This window comes from Anopheles funestus, chromosome 2RL, assembly GCF_943734845.2.
Source record: "Anopheles funestus chromosome 2RL, idAnoFuneDA-416_04, whole genome shotgun sequence".
Taxonomy (NCBI): Eukaryota; Metazoa; Arthropoda; class Insecta; order Diptera; family Culicidae; genus Anopheles; species Anopheles funestus.
This window is the reverse complement of record NC_064598.1, coordinates 83215932-83243608: the sequence shown is the minus strand read 5'-3', so window position 1 is coordinate 83243608 and position 27677 is coordinate 83215932. Positions and strand designations below refer to the sequence as shown.

The window sequence follows — 27677 nt, the reverse complement described above, 5'->3', positions numbered from 1 at the left end:
TTTTAATGGGAATTTGTTGCAATAAGTTTTTTTTCACTCAAATAATGTTTTAAATTAAAAAAAGAATGAAAAATCAGAAAAAAAATTTAAAAAAATTTTCAACTCGAAAATTTCATAAGGCTTACCCCTTACGATTTTTTTGGGAAATTTTGCAAAAAAATTTAAATTGTTTTATTTTAATGCCAATTGGTTGAAAAAAGTTTCTTTTCGCTTAAATAATGCTTTAAATAAAAAATAATTTAAAAAAATGAAAAAAAATAAAAAAAATTTAAAAAAAAAATAAGTTTGAAAATTTCCGAAGGCTATAGCATTAGGTTTTTTTTTGGGAAATTTAGTAAAATTTATAAATTAATGTTTTTTAATGAGAATTTGTTGATATACGTTTGTGTATTCCTAATGAGTGTATTACTGGTGCGTTGATTTTTCTTTAACAATGACGTTATAAACGGTTTACGGTTGATGACGGTTAGCGGGAGACGCCAACTTCAGATTTGTCTGTTTTTCGGTATTTTTTAACGCTATATTTGAAAGTGCTTTTTTGAAAAAATAATGTTTCGCTGTATGTACAATATTCAGGCACACTTGCCAATTGATTTCAAGTGTATAATACATATTCGTAAGAATATGTGTGTTTTGATATATTTGCAATAAATATACGGAAAATAAGGAACATCTTCATGGTTTCATCATTCGTACTTTACATCATACACACATCAGTCAGTAGCCTTTTCCCAATGCAATAATTTCTTTCCACAATTTGCCTAACAGAAGAAAACACATTACTTAAAGTCTCGATCTGTTTTTTGTTTTATTTGACTAAAGATATCATTTTTGTTAGAAAAAAAGCATCATGTACAAACGGGTTTGAAATAATTTATCAATAAATTACTATTCGCATTGCGTTCTGCTTACCATCCTACACAGCTTACAGTTAATATCAACTTAATTTCTAACCGGTATCTAATGCACTGCTACGCCGTTCTGAGCGTTCCCGTATCGGTCGAGAGTTGTCATGTCTGAATAGTGGAGTACTAGAATCAATACTCCTAATACTCCTTGCCCATTACCTTCTCGATCCAGGGTACGAACTTTTGGATGTTCGTGTACACACCGGGCAAATGTTCTCTACCGCACCCAATACCCCACGAGACGAGCCCAATAAGCGTTTTGCGGCCCTCGATCGAAAGTGTAAGCGGTCCACCGGAGTCTCCCTGACAGCTGTCTCGACCTCCTTCCTTGTAGCCGGCGCACAGGAAAACGTCATGGATAGTTTCACGTCGCCCAGCCGCCCGGAACCATCGTTGACATCGTTCGTTTGGTATCACTTCCACGTCGACCTCCTGCAAACAAATGTTTGATTGGAAAAGAGAGGCAGTTTTGTCAGCAATTTTAAGCAGCAGAATGAAATGCTTTATCGAAGATCTGACTTACCTGTAGTACCGATGGAACCGTGCTCTGGCCGTGCCGTGTTCGACCCCAGCCTGCAACGGTTGCCATTTTTCCCACCAGCTTCACGCTCTTGGGTGGTAAGCAGACCGGTAGTATATGTTGTCGGAATACGACCTTACGATCAAGCTTCACCTGTACGTATATGAAAGATGTCGGTTAAATTTACCGTGTGAATAAAAATAGGATTCAACTTTACCAAAGCTATATCATTCCGGAAGTCACTCGGTGAATAGTTGGGATGTACTTCTTTCCGTTCGATCGAGTACTCCTCATGTGTTAGCCGTTCTTCCTGATCTCTAACATCCCACTCTCCGAGGCGCACCTTAAGATTGTTGTTTGGAGTCCTGAAAGTAATAGAATAATGATACAGTTATGTCGGCAACTAGCAGAAAAATTAAATCAAAAACTCACGTTGCAACACAATGAGCGGCAGTGACGACCCAACGATTAGATACCAATGCGCCACCGCAACTAAGCTTCTTTGTGAGAAAGCCAGATTTGATGAGGGCCGCCTGCCAAGGATGCGTACCGAAACCGCTCGAATGGCCACCGACGATACGATTGGTACGAGTGTACAGCTCACCACAACCTGTTAGGAGAAAAGCGATGGAAATTTATTAGACCCACTTCATGGTAGAAGGAAGTTCACTCGAAGGATGCTCACTGAGCTCACCCAAAGAGAAATTAGCGTTCCTTAGTGCATCTACATTTGGCAATGTTAAATAAAACCCTACAGGTGAACTCGATTGTGATTGATTTGGGGTGCTTTGTCTGGTGCAGTCAAACCGTTGGTAAATCAGAAGCATCTACTTCAAGCGCGTGAAAGGTGTAATATACTGTGCTGTAGTTGAGCGGTGCACTAAAATATGGTGCAAGAACGCCAGTTGGTGCCATTGTATAGAACTTTCAAAATGTTTCAAATGAAGAAGAGAAAACAAAAAAAACATTGCTTGAATTGTTACTAATATTACCGCGAAGGTCTTGGAGAAATTTCTGAGGCTTTTGTCTCAAAACTTTAATGAATGAAGTCATTTATATCTTCATTCCAAAAACATTTCATTAGCATCATTTCAAGCTATGTTTTTAAGAACTATTTCCAACAGCAGCTCATCTCATACACCTCAACAACATAAAAAGAAAAAGCAGAAAGAAGGAAACAACTCGAAGCGGTACTACTATGCATTTGACGGCCAAGGGGGACCACTTCCCCAAAAACGCTTTTGGGGATCTCCACAACCAGGGAGAAGGAATCTGCACGGGACAACACTACGTAAAGGGATACTGGCGAACATGCTGGTACCGTTCTCGAAGCCATATCCATCGTCCTCCTGCGCAGGATAGCCGAACACAGCGGACGGTGGTCGAATCGGTCCACCGGAGCCGGAACCGCTGGGACCACCACCGAACAAACCGGCCGTCGGTCGGTTAACGAAGCTAAACGGACGATCGTGATCGTTCTCATCGATCGGTCCAAAGTGTGACGGTGATGGTGGCCGACCCGTATGTCCACCATGTATTGATGGTGGCTTCCCCGGGGAAAACGGTGACGAACCGCTTCCGAGTTGATTTCCGTCGAAGCCCCATTCCGGTGGTGGTGCACCGGTTGCATGGTGCTGGTGGGATGGTGGAAGATGCTGATGTGGATTCACTTGATGGTGGCCATGGTAGTGGGGTGGAGCGTTGAAACCACCGCTAGAATACAGTGATGTCGTTTGTGTTGTTTGCGGTCGGTTCTGATGTGACGTCGGTGAGTTCGGCACTGATGAGGATGACGACGATGATGAGGAGGAGGAAGACGATGACGACGATGAAGCGGGTGGATAGAAACCGAACAGGTTTATAATGTCACCTATGCATAAAAAGTTTGATGATGTAGTATTTAAGGTGCATAATTATCTGCAACAAGGACATATCAGAAGTCATTTCATGCGGAGCGCAATATTCACTTCATTGGATATTTCAATTGTTAAGTTACGAGTAAGGGGTTTGGGGTGTTGTAAAGATTTCATTTATCTGTGTTCAGTTCTCTGCACCTGCAACAGTATCATTGTAGGAATACGCTGGTTTGTTGAACTCAAAATTATGTTTGTGGCGCTGGAAGCTGGGATTATACTAAACTACTATACTCCAGTATTAGACGAAACCTCTGAGATATAAGCTTCGTATGAAGCTCATGAAAACCTCGAGAGATATATGCCTAGATGCAGCAATGACGGGCTCTAGGAGTTTTGCGATCATCTTAATTTCGTGGCATAAATTCGACGTGGGCTGGTAATGTCATGAAAGTGACACCGGACAACCCAAAGCATGGAGATGATGAAATGGATGGATTGTTCGATCGTCGGCGTATCAGTGGACTTCTATAGTAGGCTAAGACCACGAATCACAAACAGCGCATGATAAGGTCGTGAGTGGAGTTGTCAATAGGTTCCAAAATAAAGGGGAAATAAAATAATTAAATCATCTCTGTAAGCCTCAAAGAAAGACCCAAAATCATAACGTGACGTAAGCTCAAAGGTGGCGTTTTTGTGTGCCTTTCGTTGATTATCTGATTAACGATGACGCTCCGACAGTGCCTGCATAACGTATATAAGCACGCGTTCACACAAACAAAACGAAACACCCAAACTTTGCACTAACATTGTTCGCACGAAGGTTCGCTATTCCATTTTTTTGTGTGTGCTTTTTAACACCTTTGTACAAGCGTCATAATTGTGCAGACGACACTCGGCAACGCGAAAAAAAAGTCACAAGACTGACGCTGTTTTGTGTGTTTTTTTTTCTCTCTCTTCCATCCCAACGGGTGTCTGCTACGGATGATAAAACGTCACACCTCGAGTTTTCCTTTCGATGAGTTATGAGCCGTTTGAGTTTGTGCCGTGTCGCGTAAATGTTTTCATTTTTCACCTGCACCTTTCATCATTCCACTGGCAGTGGAATTGGAGAGTGGGAAGCATAACGCATTTTCATTCGTTTGGTGCGGGATGGTTTGGTTTTTTTCTTGCTCTCCACCGAAAGGGGCTCATACATTCGCGACACCACTTTCCACAATGCAACCACATTGCTCACATTGCTTTTGCGCCCGGTTCGACGGATGGTTGAATGACACAACAGCCATTTTCGATTACCATTGCAGAGCGAGACACTCGCGTTGCGGAATTTAATTACCGATTCATCCATCTTGCTTCCGTCAAGGTCGTTCCTATGCGGGCATAAATCTTTTATCGACACCGAGTCCGGCGGTGCGTAACTGACCCATTTAGATCAACGGCGTTAAGTGAAGTAGGGCATGAACTATGGCTGTGATTTCTCAACAGAGGCTCGTTTTACTCTTCGGGCGCGTGCTTGCATGAGGTTTAATGTATGTGTCACTTGTATGCAACACAATTCAAAAGCATTCCCGGAAATGACGTTCCTTTGGTGCGCTGAAAGTGGTTCGATAAATTGTTTATCGACAAAGGAAGAGCGCTTGATAACACTTTATCACATCATTTAGTTGCCCTGAATTAAGTGCAACGTGACAGGAAAATGTTTTTAAATAGAATTACATAAACGTAAATCAGCTAATGAATTGGGAAAGGCGACAAACTTTCCTGTAGTATCGATAATTGAAAATCCGGTTCAATATTACACGCATCGATTACATTATCGAGATGTTATAACCGTTTTTTAAATCATCTAATATTAACTTAACTATTATTTTATTATTTGGCATATAAGTTTATGCATAATATTACTTCAAAATTTATTTATTTTAGTCAAGCGATATGTGAAATATTTGTCAAAAAATATTTCACAAAAAGGGAGTTTTCTTAAAGGGATTTTTTCATCCTTTTTCGCTCTTGCTGGTTTATACATTGTTGAATCGTCTTGATTTTGATCAGAATTTTTTGAAACCTGTATCATCAAGAAAACACAGCAAAAGCTTTATGTTTTCGAATATACTGACTATTTATCTTCCCGCATTAAAATAGCCTAATAACAAATGAATGGATGTTTTGACTGATTGCTTACTAGTTTTCTTATTTTATGTAAATTTAAATTAGCTTTTGCATGCTCGCATGGCATTTTATCTTCGCGAGAGCAATCTTTAGAATGAACAAAGCATTGCAGCAATTTCTCTGCTGCTGAATAACCGAGTAATGGGCTTTCCCTTTACTATCCGGCCAACTTACACCGTATCATTGGGTGGACTAAAAAAAAAGTATCTCCCGTCCCATTCCACAACCGGAACATTTGGTTGGCAGTGAAATTTAAGGTAAGCGTAGAAAAAATTAAACTACACTTTTGCCGTAACAATGCGCACACCAGCTAGTGCCTATAAATCATCAACGCACCAACGTGGCAGGAAAGAGTGCGTCTCAAAGCAGAGTGACGCTGATAATTGTTATCACCCCAATCCGCAGGCAGACACACCCACACACCCCGAACATGTTGGTCGCCATCTTGAGATGTATTGTTTATCGCTTGACAAACGCTGGCAACACTAATTTGCAGCGAAGCATTTTCAAACGGCACCGAAAGAACCGACTAACATATGTGCAACATGCCGAGTAGTGCTGGCCGACACTGGGGACACGCTTTGCATCGCAGGAAAGTGAAAGGCGATAGATTATGATGGTTGATGGTTTGCCGCGCTTTGCAAAACAAAAGCGAACGATATGCGCAATGATCGTGAAATGTTTCATTTCACAGGAGAGAAAAAAATACCCGTACTATACGCATACAAATATTGTTTTGTAAGGATTAATCTATAGCAATCAGCCACACGTTACAGGAAATGTTGATTTATGGATGTGCGTTTGGGTTTGGTGTAACGGAAGCAAAGCCTTTGTACGCTGCCACGTGTGCGCGAAAGTCAACATTGGAGGGTGTTTTTTTGCGAATCATTTCGAAAGCTGGCAAATAAATATATACCAGACGTAACGTTGCAACGCTGACGCTTAGTGACATGAAATTGGCATCGTTTTTCCCGTTCGTTAGCCGCACCAAAATCAACGGCAAACGCAAAAGAGTTCGTCGGCGTAAGCCAGATTGATCCATGATGGGGCAATTTTAGCAGCCTTTATTTTCCCTTTATTTCAAAGCGCTTTTCTCCTGTTGCATTGTTATACCGCTGGAAGGCAAAGATGCGTGCGTTAATTTGGAGCCCAGGGCGAGATTAAGTCGTTGCTAGCAGGCTCGCTGTCAGGTGTCAAACGCTGTTTGTCAAGTGTTAAGAGTGTTTTTTTTTAACTCGATGGAACACACGCGATGAACAGTGTGTTTGGACGTTGGAGGATACTTCAGCACGATGGGTATTACTTACTGGCGTTGTGGACGGCACCATGCTCGGGATCACTTTCCGGTGCAAAGTCGCGATCGATGCAGCAGGACCAGATCATACCGCCCGAGCAGAGATCAAGCGGTTTGCCACCACCGAGCACGCAGGACAACGATAGTCCGCATTCGAATTTGCGACCCTTATGCCGGCATGTTTGTGGTATCACTGAAAAGAACATTAGATGAAATACAATTAATTAAGTTTCTTGTTATTTTCACATAAATCTTGCAGAAAGACAATGGTAGCACATTCTAGTAATGTTGTTAGTGTTGAAGATTTTTAATACAGTCTGTCACGTTAGTGATTTCTGTGACTATCACAGCAGACAGTGCTACAAAAATAGCGAATGATCAACGGCATCTCATGAAAAAATCAAATGTATTTTATTGCATTTTTTAAGCTTAAACTTTTGAAAAAATCTAGTTCTTTAAATAAATACACTTATAAACGATAAAGTTATTGCTCAAACCGTTAAAACTTCAAGACTCGAACACATCAATATTCATTGACTTGGCATTTTCATCATACCATATTTTCATCATATAATCTTTTCAAATATTTAATTAAGAACTTGTGAGCTAATATTTTTAAATTGCTTTTGGTTGAATCCAACCAACGTGCTAAAGAATTTTCTTTAAAAAATTGTTTTTCAATTTGGCCATGTTTTAAATAATAAAAAAAGTTCAGACTCTGACTTATTTCAATGGTTTTTTTAAATATATTTTTAATCATTGTTTTGTAAAATAACGAAACAAAAACTTATTGTAGTGAGGAATGCTGATGAAATAAATAACAGTTTAACCTACTTCTACCCAACAGCTCAATGATTGAATTTTGACCATAATCTTCATTGTTGAATGTCTGACGCTTCCCTAGCGCATCCAATATTAAGATATCCTGTTCCTGCTGAGGCGATGGTCCAGCTTGAGCACAAACCGTACTCACTAGCACGATTAAAGCTATCAACACAGAGCAGGCACGTGCAGAGCACGGTTGTCGCAATCGCCAACCATTCCGTAGCTGTACCGCAGACATTGGCACTTTCTTTAATGTACTATCGTACGAGTACATTTTCGAGTACTTTCGCTTTATTATTGCCACCTCCGTGGGGTGTGATTACAAAATCAACGTGTCACCTTTTCGTATGTGAATCGCCTGCAACACTTCTGTACGCACATTCACTTCGAAACGCAACACACGCACAAATCAAACGCTAATGGGTCCGAATGGGTTGCTCCCGGCGTGCTGGTGGAACTAATTTATGCAACTCCCTCGCATACAACAACCCACCACGGAGGGTATCCCGGTAGGTTTGGAAGTCGTTTTGACAACCGTTTTATGCGAGAACTCTAAAAGCATTCGCATCCATCGGCCCGTAATTTTTGGGACGCAAGTCAACGTAACACGCGTATTATCGTCACCGGAAGCATTATGAAATGGCAACAAAGTAGTGGGAAGACACAGACCAACCAAAAAAAAAAGCACAACAACTTAAAACAAAACCAAAATCACTTTCTTCGCAAGGTAACACTTTTCCACCGCTCATCCGTTGCTGCTGTTAGGCTGCGGGGATTTATTTTCTTTTTCGTTTTGAAGCCTTTCAATTGTAATCCGGAAGAGGGACAGTTCGGTTCACGGAGCAGAAACGTACACAATGATGATGGCGTTTCTCGGTTAGCGTGCTTAAATGGCGTGATGGTCAAAATTTCCCACCAGTTCCGGTGTTGCGATCGACATCTTTCTGTAGGAAGTTGGCAGAAGTTATGCAATGCTCCAATTTGTTGTTTTTTTTCTTTTTGCAGACAAAAAAATATCACGAAGCTGTACAGATCGCAATGTGATCTGTGCCGGTTTGGTGGAAGTAAATGGAAACGATTTGCACACGGTGATGATTGCACCCGGTTGCACACTAAATCACTTCCGCTGGCAGAGTATGCTGCCAGGCGAGTTGTTTAAACTGCCCTGATGCATGCAACAGCAATGACATGAGCTGTATCATTAAGAAGCATAAGAGCTCCTTGCCAGAAAGGAGCACACCTTGCTCGTATCGGTACAATGAACTCTCACAAACTGAATGGATATTTTCATACACTGGCACTGGTGTAAACACACAGACACACACACGCGTTCCGTAGGGCTCGTATGCGATCTTCCAACACCCGCACAGTGCAGACACGCTCTCGTTTGCGGTCGAACGATCTATATACCGGCACTGACTCGCACTACTGCACCATCCGTCGGGCTGGGATGAGAATTTTCTTCTCCACCGTCGTCAGGCAGCGGCGTGGTTCCCACGTATGGGGGATGATGTATGAAGCCACAGCGACGCAGGCAATTTCACTTTCTGTTGCGAAGCAAACCTTTCTACGGGCACGCTGCCACAGCATGACCGTGGGACCACGGTCAGCGGTCTGCGTTCGGGTCGGCGTTGCCGTGCCGATGCTTTGTGTAGCTTTGTCGGAAGTAGTAGAGGAGGAGAAAGGCTGGCTAGGGGAAGCAAGATGAAGACGTCGAGTTCAGTTCAGGTTCAGTGAGTTGATGTTCTTCATTTTGACACGCTAATGACCCTACGAACTCGTGCGATCGTGTATTCAACTGCTCCAAGCAGGATTGCTGGGATTGGTGTGGTTGGACTCGTAATGGAATTAAATTCAATCAGATCGTTGAATTGGTCGGTACGATGCTTTTTTTTATTTGCAAGCACACACACAAACACTCTCGACTTTGCCACTAGTGTTTGATGGTTTGAATCGAGTCACTGCAACAACTTTCACGCGGATCCGTGCACGCTTTGACACAATGCGGGAGAAAGGAATTCCCGTCACGAACGGTTCGAAGGAGCAGGTAGGAAAGCACGGCGTAAAAAAATACTAAAACCAGCCAGAAACAACGAATAAAAAAACACGCGTCTTGCTCGAGAGTTGCCGATGAACTGAGGGCGCTCGATGCGGCAAGATGCCATCCATGTGGTACGAACCTTGCGTCGAAAACGATCACCGAACGGCGTTTGCGGAGGGAACAAAGAGCCATATCGTAGTCGGATCGACGATGAACTGAGCACCTTTCTCCGCTGGGTGGCCTTTCTTAAAGGTAGCGTTCATCGCATCGGCGTGAGTTACGGCAGACACGGCCGTACCATGAGTGGGTTTTGTTTGTTTTAATCACGACCGCATGCAATGTGCACGGTAGCATCATAGGGCCCGATCTCGAAGGCGGAATGTGCGAATTAACGGGGGTTCGTCGCTTGTCATCAGTGTGTCGGGCGTTGTAATCTTTTGTTTTTTGGGATGCAAACGTTCGTGTGCGTACCGTGGTAAAGCTGATCGGGACGTGTTGATAAGAAATGGTGGGCAACAATTATGTGTGCTTAAGAGAGAGGACAGAGAGAAAGGGGGAGGGAAGGAGAGAGGGGGAAATGCATAGAACGCGTACAGGTGATCTTGACACGCTCTGTGTCGATTCGGATGAATGTGTTCCTTCCGTAACGGTATTTTTACACGATTTGAAAACTGTTTGAGCGCACGAATCATCGCGGTGCGCGTTAGGTTGGATAATTTTCTCATGAAGCATAATTGGTGCAGTAGAAGAGATGGGCACATAAAGAGGTACAATGTCACGAGGATAGAAACAGTAGTAAACATTCGTGTTATGCGTTTGACCCAGTATTATGCAGGAAGGAAAGAAGACAGAAAGTGGACAAAATATTGATATAACTTAAAAATTAAAAAGCGGTGGAGTACATGATGAATAACGATAGCATAAATAGCAAAATATATAGCATAAAGAAAAAAAATTATTTATTACTCAGAATAACTTGCTAGTTATAGAAAGGAAAAGAGAAAATTTTTAGAGAAAAAAACAAATATAACCTAAAAAAAATCAAATCTTGTAAAAATTGCTCTTGCTTTAAATTCACGGAAGAACCACAAGCTCTCTTTAAGTTTTATTTATCTAAATGTCATGTTTTATTATAGTATGGCCTTTCACAGCTAGTAGACTTTCAACAAAACAACTTTAGTTTTAAACGACAAAATCTGATACAGTTATTTGCATGTTTTACGGCACCCTTATATTTTCCCTTTAATTACTCTACCACAGAAATGGTCTGAATTCTGGTTCGTCCGATCGTGTCAGATTCCGCCAGCAAACAAAGAAGAAATGATAGCAATTTACCATCCTCGTTCCACCCACGATTTCCTTTCGTCTCAGTTACTGCCTTGCTTGAGGCTCTTGCATCAAGGCTAAATCCGAATTAGTGCACATCTGCTTCAACACGGGAGACATGGCGCTCGTGTCTTTGCCCGTCACCTCTTTGTATTATATCACCTCATCCAAATGCTTATCCCAATGATTGTCGAGCACTTCCAGTGCTCTGTGATTGCACATTACGCATGCACATTTCTTCCCTAGTGGCTATCCCGAGGGCATCTAGAAAAGGTGTCGAAAGTATTTGCTGTATCGGATCGCAGCATTTGATGTGATTTGTCCCGTTGTGGTTAAAGCTTCCAGCCAGCTAAAAAAGAGCTGTAAACGACACACAAACACACCAGTTTGCCAGTTCAGGAGAAAGTGTCTGAAATTGTGCGACGTCTTATGCGCGAGGACCTCGAACGATTGGTAATAGTGGAAGGGAGGTTTTGCGCAAAAATAATCCCACCAACCGAGACACACGTCTCGGTAACTTAGCGTAACACGTAGTTTCGCGGTTCGTTCCATTGCAAAGAAACACAGCTTTTTCAGCTGTCACCAGCTGCTGTCACTGTGACCAGAACCAGCTGCAAGTGGAAGCCATCCAATGCAACAGCCACAAGCGAAATCCGATTGCTTGTCCACATCAGATTTCATTGTTAATCCGCTTGTAATTTAGTTGTCCATTTCGCTCGGTCGAACACGGGGTGGGTTAAATAATTCTGTCCACTGTCAATCCTCGCAACATAATTACTCAAAGCATTTCCTCTACTCCCCCGAACGCGAAATTTCCACCCCCGCTTAAAGCTACTCACTTACATAACTTCGGACACAACCTCTCATTCCCCCTCAAACACGCGATAAAAGTCTGACTGTCTATTTGCTCGGTTTTTCGGTCAAATTTATCGCCCGATCGCCACTTCCGACGGCTCGGCAAATGGTCTTGAAAGAAAGCGAAAGTGAGCGAAACATTGAGGCCGCCTCGTTTACTTTCTCTTTCGGGCGATGCGGTTTATTTGGTCACCTTACCGTCCACATTCTCCGCCTTACGGGCACTTTTTGGGGCGCTTTGGAGTTGTTGGGTTTTTGGTCACCCGGCAGCAGCAGGGGATGAGTTTTATGAGTGTTTGTATGGTTGTGTGAGTTTTGTTTTCGGTACCAAAATTTCAAGTGCCACCGATCGGAGTTTCAGCGGAAGTTAATACTTTAACGGAAGGTTCAGATGAGTGTTGGTGTGTCAGTGGAGCAAAGAAAAGCAACACACAATGACAATAAAAATGGTGTGGCTATAGCCATATTAAGAAAGATGATTCGCCCATCCATATTTTCAGTTGTAAGGGTAGTTGCCAGTTTTGTCAATGTAAATGAAATATCGAGTGGAGGCGTCAATGAAGTTGCGTAAGTTTTGACAAATATTTTGGGCATCATGTAAATTTTTGGAGAAATAATAAATTATGATGAAGTTGTTATTCGAAACGAGGAGTCGAAAACATCAAAATGTTCAATATATTTTTGTTTAATTTTCACAATTTCGTAACACATTATATTTATCTATTTTATCTATTTTTTACGTTAATCGTAAAAAGCAAGCGATCGTATAGTTATCTCACCCTCTGTGAATAAAATTGTGTTTTTAAATTCCGCGATTACCATTAATATCATGCAAGCTCGTGTAATATTTTATCGCTAACTCGTTTTTTTACTTTTCCAACCAGATTAGCCTGTTACTTAGTTTGTTATCAAACGAAACCACTGCCATTCACACTAATCGCGAATGTAATCAACCAGACCGAAACAAACGCCACGGTTCCGGTATGCCAAACCATCTAATTACTTACTTCCGTCGAACTCTTCGAAGAATCGGCCCTGCTTCGGTAGCTGCCGGCTGATGAGGGAACGCAAATTTTCCCGGTCCAGTACCTCGTTGAAGCGTGCATTAGCACTGGTGAAGCCCCGTACCGGCCGTCCATTGCGTGCGACCGTTGCGAGTTCCGATGCGGTGACAGTGGCAGCAAACACGCCGGACAGCAACAGGATCCAACCGAGATGTACTCGCCGCAGCGGAAATCTGAAACGCATAGCGAGTCCCTGGGACACCCGCACTCGGCAAGCTTTCCGGTCGCACGTTAGCTGCAACAACACCTTTTTAACAGCTCTTCGAATGTAACCGGTTTCGAAACACACGCACACTTAGCAACACCGATGGACACGATCCCGCGTACGATCGCGTAATCACTCTCACTATCGGATGGACTCGGTGGAGCCTCGGTGGGAAATGGCGTGTGTTGGGTGGGAGACGTTTGTTTTTGTTTCCGAGCTGTGACACGCAATTACGATAACGTGACAAACGGTTGTAGATAAAAAGGGGCGAGTAGGGAGGAGACCCGAATTTAGGCGATTAGGCAAGTGAACTTGGAACTGGAAAACCTTGCGCGCTGACAGCTGTCGTCAGCTGGCATGCGTACCGAGTTAAGCTGTCAACAACACAACAACAATAAGGGAGGGTACGTTTGTGAATTGAGGCCACGAGGAATGCATCCACGAGGACGAACCGAACTGGTGAGAAACTGGATTCAAATGATGCGTTTCACTTTCACAAATAAAACTCCACACCGTACGTTCAGGGCGAAAACTTGAAGACTTTCCTCGTATTTTTTATTAGTATTTCTACAAAAATTTCCTTGCTTCAACACACATTCACGGGACTTTTTCACGTAATTAGCAGACCCAAGCAAATCGGGCTAGAATCTGGCACTAATTCCCCCGCGGTAAGGGGTATGATCTTTTGATCCGTTTGCTGGATCAGGTCGAGACCACTTTCCGGCCACTTCCGGACGGAGTAAAACACAAAAACGAAAGCTCTTGTTTCGTTGGGCTTCACTTTCACGAGACACTGGTACAGCGCTGGGGTACGCAGACACTTCACCCTAGGCACACTGAAGCACGAATGAATGACCTGTGGTGCTCTGCAGAAATATCACAGTCGCAAATAAAGTCGCTGCCTCGCTTTTCTACGCCTACGTTTTTGGGGGAGTGCCTTTCGTTGGGTGTTATGCAACCTTTCTTCTTCGGGCGGATTGTGTTGTATGATTCACCTGATCGCGGGGACTGACGCGATCACGTTTGGAAACCCTGCTTCAAGGTTGCGCACCCGTTTTGCACACGGTCGAAGATATTTCGGTCCGGTTGGTAGCGGATCCGGTCGAAACACGCGGGGAAAACCTATGACAGCCACGTGCGATCGTGGCGCTGTCCACCGGGATACTGTGGACGGTTTCGGGCAGTGCTTAAAGGCTCGCGATCTCTCTCTCCACCGGCAGCGAACCGCTCGGGCCATTGAGGCCCCCCGTCGATAAGCGTGGCTGTTTTGTGGTTTGGCAGGCAGTTATAATGGTGCGGGAAAAAGAAAACGTAGAAGCAGAGGGAAAAAATACTCACGTATGCCACCAGCCCCCGTTGACGGTGCGGCACAGTTCACGATCGCACCACAAACACTCCGTTTGGGAAGCAAACGAGGAAACCTTAACGATCATCCAGTAGTAAATGGCTAGCAATGCTAGCGGAAAAGCTTTTTTTTCGGAAGGGTAAAGTACTTGGATTGGATTTGTTTTTCATCGCAAAAAAAGAGGAAGTAAGGGGCGAGAAATTAAATCACTTTTTATACCATCTCCACTATCATTCCTCATGGTCTGATTCTTGCGCTCGGGCGATACTGACGGCTGTGTTGTCTCTAGCACTTGGGAACGGGTTTTTGGGGATGACGATTTTATGGCATAACGCTTTTCGCAGAAGAAATGGTTGAGCTTAAAATTAGATCGAAAATTTAACACATCTACTATGATTAATATATTTCTGGCTTTAAATCCACCGCTGCCACCTATCCACGTGCGATCATCATTCACAGCCCTGCAGAGCTGATCGTTTTAGGGATCATTTAACTATTACGTAACACTAGAAGGATGGAGAGACGGATTTTCTTCTAAAATTCTAGATTCTGAATTCATGCGTGAAAAATACCAGCCATGGAACAAATGACCAATATTGTGAGTAAATAGAATGTAAAGTTAAATATTGTTGGGCTCTTTCCTTTCGTAAATTTCCCCATGATCGTCCGGTTAAAACCTCAAGAAACAATTCTTCGACACCAAGAGAACATCAACCCCGTATGGTAAAAAAATCTCATTTTTTAAAGAATGCGTGAGGGCGCAACAAGACACCCAAGGAACATGTTGTTGGGTCTGTCAAAAAAAGTTCGTTATCACGCTCAAACGTTCCTTATTTTTATTTTTTTGTGACAGGATAGATAGAGCGACGTTGGGAGGAAATGTCATGCAGGCGGATGGAGAATGGAGGAGTCAAAAAAATCCGTTACGTAGTAGTTGAATCATCCCTTATAGCAAAACAGTGCACAGAGCAAAAAGCCATAAACACTTCCTTCTGCGTATGCCCGTCGGGTTAAAGCAATCCGCACGGATAAATATATCGGAACTTTCGCAAAAATGTTGTTAAACATTTTGCCCCGACAGGCCCGCTTCCTGATACCATCCGTACAGCACCGGTTGACCGTGACGCGATCACGGTATCAGATGTTGGTCTAGTGTGGGAAATAATTAACCAAGCCCACCGCGTTGACTTTTGCGGAAGGTTGGATAGCGGGGATGGATAATTTCACTTTGACCGTTTGGATGGTGAAAAGGCGAGTAAAGAAAGAGGAAACTGCTGTATCGCAAAACTGGCGGAATCAATAGAGCGTGGTATGGGATGGTGATGAATGAGAAGGGTTACTAGTGGAACACACTTATTTCCTCCATTGTTGTTGTGTGCAATGTTGTTCTGGTGGAATTTATTTTGATGCGTTTTAAAGTGAAGATAGTTAGCATGCATTGCAAAAGTGAACCAATTTTTTTTTTTTTGAAAATATCAAACAGTTGCTTGGTGTTAACGACAGAAGCTGTCGTTTCAAATGGCAAAAGAATGGAATACTAGGCAGGAGATATATTTTATAATCACAAAACACATTTGCTAGTGTTGTTCTATATTTTACTTTAAACACTTTTAAACTGCTCTTCTTCTTCAATGGCTCAATATTACTATTTTAGTCCGGATAGTCCGTCCTTGTATTGCATATACCATTGGGCAGTACACTTCACGTACACTTCAAATATAACAAGATTTAAATATATGAGACTGTAATTAACATCATTTAACGTATTTAAATTATTAGCAACGACTAAACTTGTTGGAATTCCATCTTACGTCTCGCAAAGCAGCAAGTGTAATGCGGTTTGCATAACACGCCGGCATCAAAACCTCTATCTTTTGGGAAAGGTATGCAATCCGCACAACAGTTTTCAAATTTGAACGGTTTTGTTTTTGGAACGATTTTTAATTCATTTTTAAGACATCAAATAGACTGAAAATTGTAATACAAAATATGTCAATCATTTATGTGAAAATGTTCGTTTTCAAACCAATTATTTTTTTATTTACAGAATATAATATAACAGAATTATTACTAAGGTGAACAAGAACCTCATAGAATACTTGTATATGTAAACACGTGATATGTAGCAAAAACAGAAAAAACAAATCTCAATAACATATGATAAATATTTTATTTCATAAAATTCATTCCTTCATACGACCGCCTAGTACAGCGTCTTACGAAAATACAGACAGAAAGCATTCAGTCAAATATGTAAACAGATAAAATCTTCTTCTAGAAAATGTACCACAACTCGGCCTTCACAGTGACGGCCACTGTAGGAAACGCTTACATGCGACGCTTGTGAGAAGATTTTCGTCGTTTTCAAAGTTTTGTTTTTTGTTTATGTAAAAAAAAGAATCACAATAGTGTGCGACACTAGCTTTCGACGGTTGATTAAAATGCTATCTCAATAAATAATCAATACTGTTTTACTGCACCGCTAGTTTACACACGTACAGCACCGATGGTAGGGACTATCTGTGTTACGCATAGATAACGCTCTGTATCCATTTGATTGTTTTCTGCACATTGTGGTAGATGCCGGGCTGATGGTCGACACCACAGCCAAATCCGGCACTGGTAATACCGATCAGCGTGTACCGTCCACGATCGTTGATGATCAGCGGTCCACCCGAATCGCCTGCAAATGGAACGTAACGCATCGTCACGGTTAATGGAAGGGAAAGCGAGTGTGCGTTATATGCCTACCCAAACAAGCGTCCTGATGACCATCGGAATGGCCGGCACAGAACATCTCATTGAATAGCTCCACGTTGATCTTTTTGCTACTATGCCATCGCAAACATTCTTTTGTACCTGTGAAGGTGAAGAAACCAAAGTTAAATGTCTAATTGTATTTCTCAGTCACTCGAGTATGTCTCACTAATGATAGGAACGGCCGCCGTCCGTAAGATGTTTGTTCCTGTTTGGCCCATGTTGGCATTGGTTTTACCCCATCCGGCAATGATACCCTTCCGGCCAACCAACTCGAGCGGACGCATCGGCAAGCAGATGGGCAATATGTGGGACTTGTAGCCGGCCGGCCGGGTAAGCTTGAGTAGCGCCAGATCGTACCGATCGGGTTGCGTCATACGGAAGATAAACTTCGGATGAACGATTTTCAACTCAACCCGATGCTTTTCCGCTGGCAGTGGTTCAACAATTTTGCCCGAGTTTTGCGTATCCAGCTCACCGAGATAGATGAGAATGTCCTTTAACCGGGCCTGCTGTATACAGTGTGCAGCCGTCGCTACGAACCGCCGGGATACGAGTACTCCACCGCACTGATATTCCGCTATTCGAATGTGCGCTTGCCATGGGTACTCTGCAAAGTTGGCCGTTCGTCCACCGATGATGCGCTTCTGCAATGTGTTCTGAGATGTTTGCGGAATGCCACATTCGTTCTAAAATCAAAATAAAGGGGAAAATAAATAAATTAGTCAATAATAAAAATCTACTTACACGAAGAAGTTTGTTCCTACCTGCATCAGTTGATCCGAGCGTCGATGAAAGAAGCTTTTCTTCATGCCGTAGCTTTGCGCTGGAACAATCATATTTGGTCGGCTAACCGGCACAATGGGTTGTATGATTGGAACGGGAACCATTGGGCCGGCATACGCCACCTTCGGTGCAATGATGGCGTTCGATTGTTCATTCTCGTACACACAGCAGGACATGAGCCATCGGTTTTCACCACACCCGGACACGTGTCGACCACCCTCCAGCCAGCAGGTGAATGAAAGACGGCACGATCGTACCTGGTTTTGGTAAACACAGGTATCGGGCACTCCCAGAACATTATGTATGATATCTAAAGTAGAAAAGAAAGATAAAGAAATATTAGTCGTGTTATATGAAATAGAAATTATACTTCTCAGCAAGACTCGAAAATTTAAAAAAATGTAATATTATAAATAATGTATTAATTTAATATATTTTGTACTGAAATCAGATATCAAAATCTGTTGGTTTAAAGAAAAATAAGAAATTATTGCAAATATGCTACCAAATCCCAATAATCGCACCCAGATGAAGTAGTGATTGCAATGAAAGGGTAAGTGAAGTTATTAAAAAAAATCATCACTCATCACTGTAATTACAAAGCCATGCTTATGTCTAGCATAATTTTCAGCGTTGCAACAACTGGCATGACGAATTCCAATTGGTTGCGAAATTAAACATCAAACTCCGTCCAGCTTCTTCCACATGATTGCAAAACTTAAATTTTTGCGCCCTAGCAAAGAAGCAACGGTGATTACTGTTCATATTTCACCTGTCACAACGAAGCATCTAACAACGTGCGGCCGACAGGAAGGTGGTGAATAATTGACCACTATGTCAGAGCTCCTCCTCGCTAGCGTATCTTAATGGTTGGGATAGGGACAAAGGGGGAAGCAAATGAATAGCAAAAGTATCCAACACTACGTTGCCGGTGCAAACACTGTTTGATCTTGGTGTTGCAGATTGGGCACAATCTCCACCGAGTAGGCGCGTGAATTGGCAATATTTCGTAGCGATCGAGCTTCCTTTAGCCTCATTAACCTACATCCGAAACGGTTGGATCGGTTCCTCTTTTACCTGGACCGAGCAATTACTTACGATCGATGACCGTTCGATGGATTTGAGCCGTATCGCCAAAGATAGCGATTCGCCACGATCGTTGATGATAGTGCAGCGTTAGTGACCTCGAACTTGATGCACGGATTTGATCGAAGTTGGTGTGAAAAAAAACCCAACTACTTGGCGTGAAATCTCTGGCACAATGTCCAGCGTAGTTGAAGTGTGTGATGGGTATGTGTCAGGTTTGAAGTTGTATAGAACAAAAGTACACTTGATCGATGGCCTAATTTGTATCTCAGGTTGGTAAGATCTTTCGTGTGAGCTTTTTTTTCTCGTGTCTATGTACAAAACGTTCACCATTCAGAAATAACATCTCGTTGGGCAATGTACTGAATAGAGTCACGAGAACACAAGCCAACCAAACAGCGGTGTGTGAAACGTCCCCATCCCTTAATACTCGCGTGGTGCAATAACAGTCGGTTTTGTACGTTTGTGCCAAAAGGGGTAAGAAGGTATGAAACTTACTTGCATGAACGAGCGTGGAAAAACATCCGAACCAAATCAGCAATCCTATAGAGCAGGTTGGGAAATGCCATGAGAGCATCTTCTTCTGTTTGCCGGCCGCCGATTGCGTCGTATTTTCATTCTTCTGAAATTAGACGTTGGAATAGGAAAGCAAAAAGGCGGGATGGAATCAAATGAAAAAAAGAATAGTTAAATCATGAAGTTTTGGAATCAGTTTGCAATGCCGTGGGAACCAAAGTTATGTCTCACTGGAAAAATATTTAAAGAATCAACCAGCAAGATGTCAGAATAAAGTTGAACCTTCTTGGAATAACATTTCGGGGTAGCAGATGTTATGATACAACCCGAAAGCGTAACTGGTCCAGTTGCAGTAAAACATCGAGTTATGCAACAACAGTGTGGAGGTAGACATTAACATATTTTACGAAGGTCCCTACGATAAGCGTCTTAAAAGCCGGACAAAGCGCGTACGATCACTTCGACCATAAATCAGTTCATCACTCAGAAACCGTTACCCCAAAAAGCTAGACGCATTCCGATCCGAAAAGCCACCGAAAAAACGACGACTTTAAATCTCATCATCGATCAACCGGCCAGCTGATGTGCTGAAGTCCTTCGTCGGTGGTGACGTTGTTTTAGCGCGTCGTTCATTTTGTGGCTCTAGTTTCGTCTGGCCTTGACGAAGGTCGACGGCGGCGTGGCGAGCGATCGAAAATAATTTTCCTCGTTGCATGCCACACTGCGTTCTTCGTTTGTCATTTCATCACGATCCACCAAAGCCATCCACCCGCGGGCCACCCTTTGAGGCCGGTGCGCTTCGAACAGGTAGACATGATACTTTTTTTTCTTCTTTCTTCATTTTCACTCACTCTCCCGTCCATTATCTTTCACATTATGCTTTTAATGCTTGTCCTTCAGCGTGGGCAAAGCCACCCACTTTTCCTTGTGCCACCATTTACGGCAAGAACGCCACGGGGCGAATCGGGTCCCGTTTGGTGGGGTGGATTTTGCTTCTTTTTTTTGCTTAACGACAGCCTCACTCATCGATGTGCGTAATTAGTTTGTGTCTTCGCTATTCACGTCGTTTTCGTGCACGGTGGGATGGTTTTGTGTTTTTATGTGGACGTCATTTTAACCAGAAAAAAAAATGGAAAACAGCACTAGAAAAGCTAGTGGGATGGCCGTGAGAATGGCTAACTCACGTAGGGTAATTGCTAGAATGTGGTAAGTGTGGATATCCAGCCCACAACAAAAAGAAACCAGTCGGGTTTGTTTAATGTGGCTGAAAATGAATCTCCCATCTTAAACGGTAGATTTAAATGAGCACGAACCAGAATGAAAACGAATGGTTGAAGGAGGTTTTCCTATGAATGATTTTTGGGCAAGAGTGTTTTTTTTTTCACTTCATTTAAGCATTTTTTTTTCAAAGTATGTGTCGCTACAACGTACGAAGTCGACCTTTCTTTTCGCTTGTTCGATGTCTATCTTTTTCATCGCAATCAACAAATTTATTAACCGTGAGGTGTCGAAAGTGGAACTGACGCCAACCGAGCAATGTTATCTTTGCACATCTTTGCGCAACATCGATCACTTCCACGCTCATTTCCATAAACCGAATGGATCGTTGTACCCGCAATGTGCCGAGTGCGTCCATTTATTGCAACTGGATTTTCGCTAAGCAGCAAATGGAAAATTGGATTGGCTTTTGTTTTGATGTGTGGAGAAGAGCATGAAGATGAAAATTTTAACCAAACACTTTCGCCAATCACCAGAAAATTTAATATTTATTAATTATTCCGTTAATATCTTAATAGACTAACGTAAGCAATTAATTTGCATTGAAATACAACTTTTTTAATCAACATACGTTGAAACTCATTTTTAATATCATTTGACCTTCATTTGGTTCAATTTAAAATGTATTACAGAATTTAATTGTTTTTGAAATAAAATAATTATTGTAATTTTCATTTAGTATTCAAAGTGCGTTAGGCAAAAGGAATGTGTTTTCGTATCAAAATAATGTAATGATTTTTCATGCCTAGCTTAAAGCAACAATCTTCATTCCAATTAGTATTTCATGGCGACGTTTAGGCAGCCATCAGTTGAGTAGTTCATTAGAATAATAGCAATGGATATAATCTTCATGACTTTGCCCGTAAGTTCCCATACCCAACAAACCCTCGTTTGTCTGATTATCAAACATTTAGCATCGCTTTACAGTAGCACATAGAAACCTACACCGTATATCTTCCCCCTTAAAGCTACTTCAAAGCATTGTTCTACACATTCAGCAAAGTCTGGTCCCGCTTTAACAAAAAAGAAAAACAAAGTAACTGAGATAGTAGCCACCGAAAAGTGGTCTAATTAATCAACGGCTACCGGAGACCGTTCGGAAAGGTTCACCACTCCTGGTCCTGGTCACAGCAACCCAGCGGGACACGATGAAGTTTGTGGAGAAAAATAATTATCTTAAAATATCCCCGAGCAGAAATGTGTGTTTTTTTTGTTGGAGTGGTTTGCTACCACCAGACACGCAACAGAGTAGCAACGCGCTACACGGCGATAAGGACCTCGAGTGACTCCATCCGACTGTGGGCAAATCGTACCGTTTGGCGCCACCCTATCAAAACCGAAACACAGAAACCGGTAATGAGTGTTTAATGAATTACTGGCAGATGCGCTACCGCTACTGCCCAAAAAGGAAAAGGGAGAAAAGCAAGGATAACCCACTTTTTGGTGAAGTTTATGCTGTAAGCATGACAAGAAAAACTGGAGACTATTTCGACCAGTTGAGGTGTATTTTTCCTCTAGAGTTCTCCCATTCCCACCGAGACGACACCGTTTACGCTCTTCAGCGCACACTCTATCAGGATGCTGATGGTGTAGTAGCCTTGCTACGGGTACGAAATACGCGGTAATCTTTCATCGAGCGAATTTCACCGAAATGCTCTCTGCATCTAGTTGCATCTCCACCCTTTTTTGCGTATCTCTGTTGCCTTCCTCCCCCGAGGCGGGGGAAGATCTCGTGAGGGCATTGACGCATTAATGTGCCGTCCCACCGTTATGCTTCTTCCAGCCTTTAGTGGGTTTGCTAAGCGATGCCGATTATTCGCCAACGCGCCAAACCGCAGCCATCGACAGACCGCAGCAGAAAACGCAACACTGCGTCATCGATGAACCTTTCTCCTACGCCTGCGGGCGTTCGGCTACACTGACAGCAGCCTTCCTTGGAACCGGCCAGCACAGCCAAACATCATCACCACCATCATCATCATCATCATCACCGGCATCATCGTGCTCATGGTGCTCAAATGGTGCTGGCTCACAGGTTTGCCTTATTAAACAAACAGATTATCGGGCTGGTTCGTCGTGCTGGCACCGGCCACCGCCGCATCCGCCAGTGTGCAGTGCAGCGATGAATTAAATTACGGGAAATTAAAATGGAGAAATTACAGCCACGATTGACCTAATCCGCTCGGGCGGAATGCTTTCTACGATTGATCGCAGGACGAACGTGCACACCAGGGGATGGACGCTACAGACCACTCTAGTGGTGTTACTGCAAAACGGCCGGTACAGCAGCGCGCGTGAGTTTAAGTGTAGTGGCGATACAAAGGGAACGTGGCAACGTGACGCAGCCCTCCCACGCCGAAGCGTGCCACGAATGTCAAACGAATTTTCTCCCATCCACACGAAGCAACAAAAATTGTTTTGCTGTCGCACGGTTTTGTATACACCACGACTGACGTAAAGGCTTACTCCCGAACATTTCTCCAGCACCGGTGATACGCGTTCATTAGAAAAAAAAGAACGGCACTCTATCCTCATTCTGGTGACCGAAAAGTGCTTCAGGTTGAATAAATTATGATAAACTGCTACGGTACAGGCGCTTCACATGTCAATCGACCGGTACCAGGCCCACAAAACCCCCAAAAGGTGCCGCCATCGTTTCCCATTATCATGTCATGTTTAATGGTGGTGTTTTACCCCGTTGATCTCACCCATTTAGCCGCTCTAGAATAGAATGCGTGTCGGCTCATTAGCGGTACTGAACGACCCGAACGAACGACAGAATTAGAGTTTTTTGGGGTGGTCATAAAATCAGAAAACGCTGGTAGAAAATTAGAACCCGGGTTCTGATTTGATTTAAAGCGATAAAGCGGTACATTTTATTCGCAAACCGGTGCTTGACCGTTACGGGGAGAATTTCGTTTTTTTGGCAAATGATGTTCGTTGATTGAATATGATTGACCTGGTCGTAAAAGCAACATTAGTGCAAAAGCAGCAATTATCGTGGAATTGTGTGAACAGAATGGTCAAGTTTACAACTTGACTTTCATATTTTTTTGGTGAACCACAGGTTTGAATAATCACTCGAACGCATTAGTTTTTGGATAGGCATGGAAATGGCGAGAGAAGCAATATATGATATCAATAAGAAATGTGAGAATCATTTCGATGTGTTAAAGTGTTTGTCTGATATTGTTTTTTTTGCAAAAATTTTGAACCAATAGATGCAGATGGTTACATGAAGAACCAGGACCTCTTCAGCACAAACATTCTGGGCTTTGTTCTTAAATGTTAATTTATTGGGAGTTTCCAAAATTTGAAGACTTTAAAATTATTTTTAAGAGCATGTTTGTTCGAAATGTCTTGCTATAACATTAAAAATTCTTATTTTGAAGCATTTGGAAGACTTTTTTTTACTGAACGACACAGCCATTCCCGTATGTTATTCAAATAAACTTGATTAGGTTATGTGAAACCTTTCTGGTTCCTACTACCCCCAAACGATCTCAACCAAATACGCCGCTGATTTTAGTTCAATACTACAGCTTGTTCTAGGGACAGCCCGGTAGTCTAATAATAATCGGCGCCGGTTCCACACGACAGAAACCTTCATCAAATCCCATCCGGACCACCTCTCTAGATAGAGTCTCTCTAGATAGACCTCTCTTCAATAAATCTATTCTACTACCAAACTTCATTTCTCTCGATATTTTTTCTTCAATTTAGATATGATCAACCCTTCCCTTGAAATTAAACTTGAACAAGTAGTAACACAAACAAAAGCATCCTTATCGGACACGATACAAATCTTTCCGCGTGTAAAGCACACAAACCAAAGAGCTTCCATTTTTACTTCCTACAACACCGCTAGTAGAAATAAATCTTTCCTCTCTATTGTTTCAGGTATTGTAAAATCCATCACAAACCGACATCCTAACAACTATAGCAACAAAAAAACGAAGAAAAACAAATGCACCGACAGCCGGCTCTTATCGTTACAGCCACCGAATGCTACCGACCTATCACTTATGGATCGAAAATAAATCGCACTCTAAATCGTAAATTCAAACACCCCAAGAAACACCCGACCACGGGGAAAGTACGTGCACGAGAAGCAGCAAACAAAAAAAAAAGTGAAAGACGCAACCGCAACAAACCCGGCACAATGCAATAGGTCTGGGCCTAACGCGATTGCGCGTTTCGCATCGCCCATTGTCCACAGTGTTGGTGGAACCGTTCGAACGGTTGAAGCATGCATTATGCTCCATATTCAAATCGATCGGATGGAAACAACGTCCATGGAATGGTAAAGAAAATAGTAAAAAAAGGCAAACGAATAAAACACTTTCGCCGCGTGGTGTGAAATAAGGGGGGGAAGCATCTCAAATGATGATAACGCGCTTTGCCAAATAATGCATCCGACAAACGGCAACGGTGGTCAATGCACTTGCTGCTGGTGCGGATTTCCCTTTTGTTCGCGCACACCCGTTTGGTGTGGTCATTTTGCCATGTCAAAAAGGCCGTATGCTTTCGAAACAAAAGCTACACCACCCAAAAAACCGTGTACTTGTACTGCTTCACTCCACGGTACCGTCCATTGTGGGGATGGAGATTTGTTTTTATTACCTTCTGTTTGGGTGTCTTTCACTGAGCCAAATTATGCACGAAAGCGATAAATTGAGGCAAAACTTCAACTCGACCGAAGGGAACACACCACCGCGCACTAGTACAATGCGCAATACACGTTGACAAAAGCAGAAACGATGAGATCTCCGTGTCCGAGAGGGGAAAAAGCATGCAAATGTACCGTGCGGAAAATGGGACCTTTGTTTCAGCAGGGTTTGGGATAGAGATTGCAACTCTTTCTCAGCTGTATGTCCAATATTTTCCGCCTTCAGTACATTGTGTGTGTTTTTTTTCGCGAACAGAGCGCTTTGGTGACTTCGCTCGGTCCGAAACAAGTGGCAGATGACAGGAGAATTAATCTTGACGAGTGGCAACATGCACCACAGCTGGCATGCAACACGTTCCCACAAGGGCCAAGCGCTGAACTGGTGGACCGGCGACCATTCAACCCCAATTTCCACACAGTGTAACCAGGACTATTTTTTTGTAGGATAAAAGTGTGCATCAAGTTTTTTGTTTTCTTCAAACGTATGCGTATTTTTTTGTAACACTGGAGCCCAACTTATTGCCGACCTATCGGTGGCTTAAGGCAGATCCACTGTTACATTACGTCAGGGTCGCTGTGTACGGTAGGGTGCTCCATGGGAAGCTTCGTTGAAGTTGCATCTGCACCAATGAACTGAGCAAAAACCGAAACTCGGTCACATTTACATGAACCGTACTGTTCGCCTTTTTTGCTTCATTTCGCCCTGTCTGCTCCGAGCTACTCCGAGCTGCTCCGGTACGAAATTAGGTGCCCGGGAGGGTGTTGTGCTGCTATACTGGTTAAAGCTTGTTTTCGTGTGTTCGTGTGGTGTGTTTGTTGGTACGTTTTTTTTCTTGTTTTGCTACATCGTAAAGAACTCCAAAGTGTTCGCGCAACGTGCACACGTCGATGCGTACGAAAATCCCGAAAGCTCTGTCATGCGACGGCTGGCCTGGTTACTGGAAGCAGTAGGTCTTTACTTCCTACTCTGCTCCGCACGATCTATGCCCCGTTCCTATGCCCCGTTAGGAGGATACGAACGGAAGGAAGAGGCACAGTTTCAACACAAACCCGTGCCCACACGCATGTGCTGGCAAACACAGCAATAGCAAACACACACAAAACTCCCTGGAATACCCAACTACTGGAGCACTATGATTTATGAGAACCATAATGCCGGAACCGGTCGGATTTAGTTCTTGCGTTTTATTTCCGTTTAACCCGTTCGGGCAAACGCCTCTAGAGGTATGTTTCCGCCAACGATTTGAATGTTTCTCTCTTTACCACGAAGAAGGATCTTCATACGATCAACAGCTGATGTTGCTGAACCCATGCGTTGCGTTTCGTTCTGCCATTTACCGATGGGAAGCGATGGTATCGTTTACTAGCGGCATTAGACCGTAACCTAACAACACCAACCAGGCCGGTCGTGATGGAGGCAAACAGCAGAATAATCGAACACCGAGCACAAAACAACAGCGATCCGTAATTCGATGCGCTCACTCGCTCATCCGCCGTTTTGCGGGGTTTAATCCACTTTATAATTAGAATAAGTAACTGGTTCACCGGTATGGCTCCATTTTTCACGGCCGCCTGATTCCCAGCGCCGTCGCGTTTGCATCTCTTTTGCTATCCCTGCCCGCGGGAGAAAGCCACCGACCGAAACTTTGGCCGCCTACCGGCGACGGAAGATCCGCCACCCCGGATGTGTTGCTGAAATAATGGATGAACTTCTTCATCGTTCGGTATCGATGGGGTTTCGCACCTTCGTCAAGGAACCGTCTGCACTCCAGGCGGGAGGTTCATCGGAACACGGGTTCGATCTGGAACTGGACCACACCTCACACGGAACCGCACGGAAATCGCGATCACCAATGATCACCACGTTCACAGACGGTTAGTGGCACGGAGCACTCGAGATCTTGTGCACGGAACGGGAGCGACTTGTTTTGTATCGGTTTTTTTTTTAATTTCTTTTTTGTTTCTAGGACTGATGCAGCTCCCGAGGAAGTTCGAGCCACCAGAAGTCGAAAGCACAAAACCCGGCGACACAGAAGCGAACGAAAACATACACGACGTAGACACACACAAACACACCCGGGCAAACCGGTTAGGGGGAGTTTTGAGGGAAACCGGGGCGCACCCGGGAGCCAAACGCCAGAGTACTGCGATCGATCGAGAACCGAACCGAGCGGGCCGCG

General features: G+C 43.3%; 1 protein-coding gene across 1 annotated transcript; it reads right to left on the bottom strand.

The window, feature by feature from the left end:
* Positions 1 to 310: 310 nt before the first annotated feature.
* LOC125774980 (uncharacterized) lies at positions 311 to 27677 on the bottom strand. The gene is made up of 13 exons (XM_049445359.1): positions 27242 to 27677; positions 19533 to 19656; positions 17930 to 18258; positions 17332 to 17851; positions 17157 to 17264; positions 16935 to 17088; positions 12799 to 13151; positions 6758 to 6937; positions 2750 to 3298; positions 1861 to 2038; positions 1646 to 1793; positions 1432 to 1581; positions 311 to 1340 (listed from the first exon to the last, which is right to left on the bottom strand). Exons 2-13 carry the CDS (start codon positions 19609 to 19611, stop codon positions 1047 to 1049), a joined length of 3042 nt encoding a protein of 1013 aa, XP_049301316.1. The 5' UTR covers positions 19612 to 19656; positions 27242 to 27677; the 3' UTR covers positions 311 to 1046.